At 65.6% G+C, this 343-nt stretch overlaps 1 protein-coding gene across 1 annotated transcript in view; it reads right to left on the bottom strand.

Annotated features, from left to right (window-relative positions):
* Positions 1–192: 192 nt before the first annotated feature.
* Positions 193–343, bottom strand: part of TIE1 (tyrosine kinase with immunoglobulin-like and EGF-like domains 1) — a gene marked incomplete at its 5' end in the record, with an annotated part of 7,391 nt that continues 7,240 nt past the window's right edge. Inside the window, 1 exon segment of the mRNA XM_009577562.1 lies at positions 193–264. Within this exon segment, the coding sequence (XP_009575857.1) occupies positions 193–264 (72 nt within the window).

Genomic DNA, 343 nt, shown 5'->3' with positions numbered 1-343 from the left:
ATGGCCAGCACACACTGGGTGGGTAGCCAGGGAGGGGATGGCACAGTCCTGCTGTGGGGAAGGCACACTCGGGAAGGGGCACTGGCGTTTGGCTGCTTGGCCCCAGGGGGGGACGGGCAGCTCCTCGTCCCCACAGCACTGTCCCAGCAGGCTGGGGCCAGCGTTGCCCCTCTGCACGGTGCCAGCGCAGGCTCACGCCTCCTCGGCGGTGGCATCAATCCCCGCATAGGTGAAGTTCTCGAACAGGGCCATGTTCACATAGGCCTGCGGGGGAATCTCGGTCAGAAGCTGGTTGTGACAGTGTCCCCATCTACCTCCCATCCCCGCTGGCATGCTCGCAGGT

This window comes from Fulmarus glacialis, unplaced genomic scaffold (assembly GCF_000690835.1).
Source record: "Fulmarus glacialis isolate BGI_N327 unplaced genomic scaffold, ASM69083v1 scaffold23325, whole genome shotgun sequence".
NCBI lineage: Eukaryota > Metazoa > Chordata > Aves > Procellariiformes > Procellariidae > Fulmarus > Fulmarus glacialis.
Note: the sequence above shows the minus strand (reverse complement) of the source record. Positions and strands in the feature narration are given on the sequence as shown.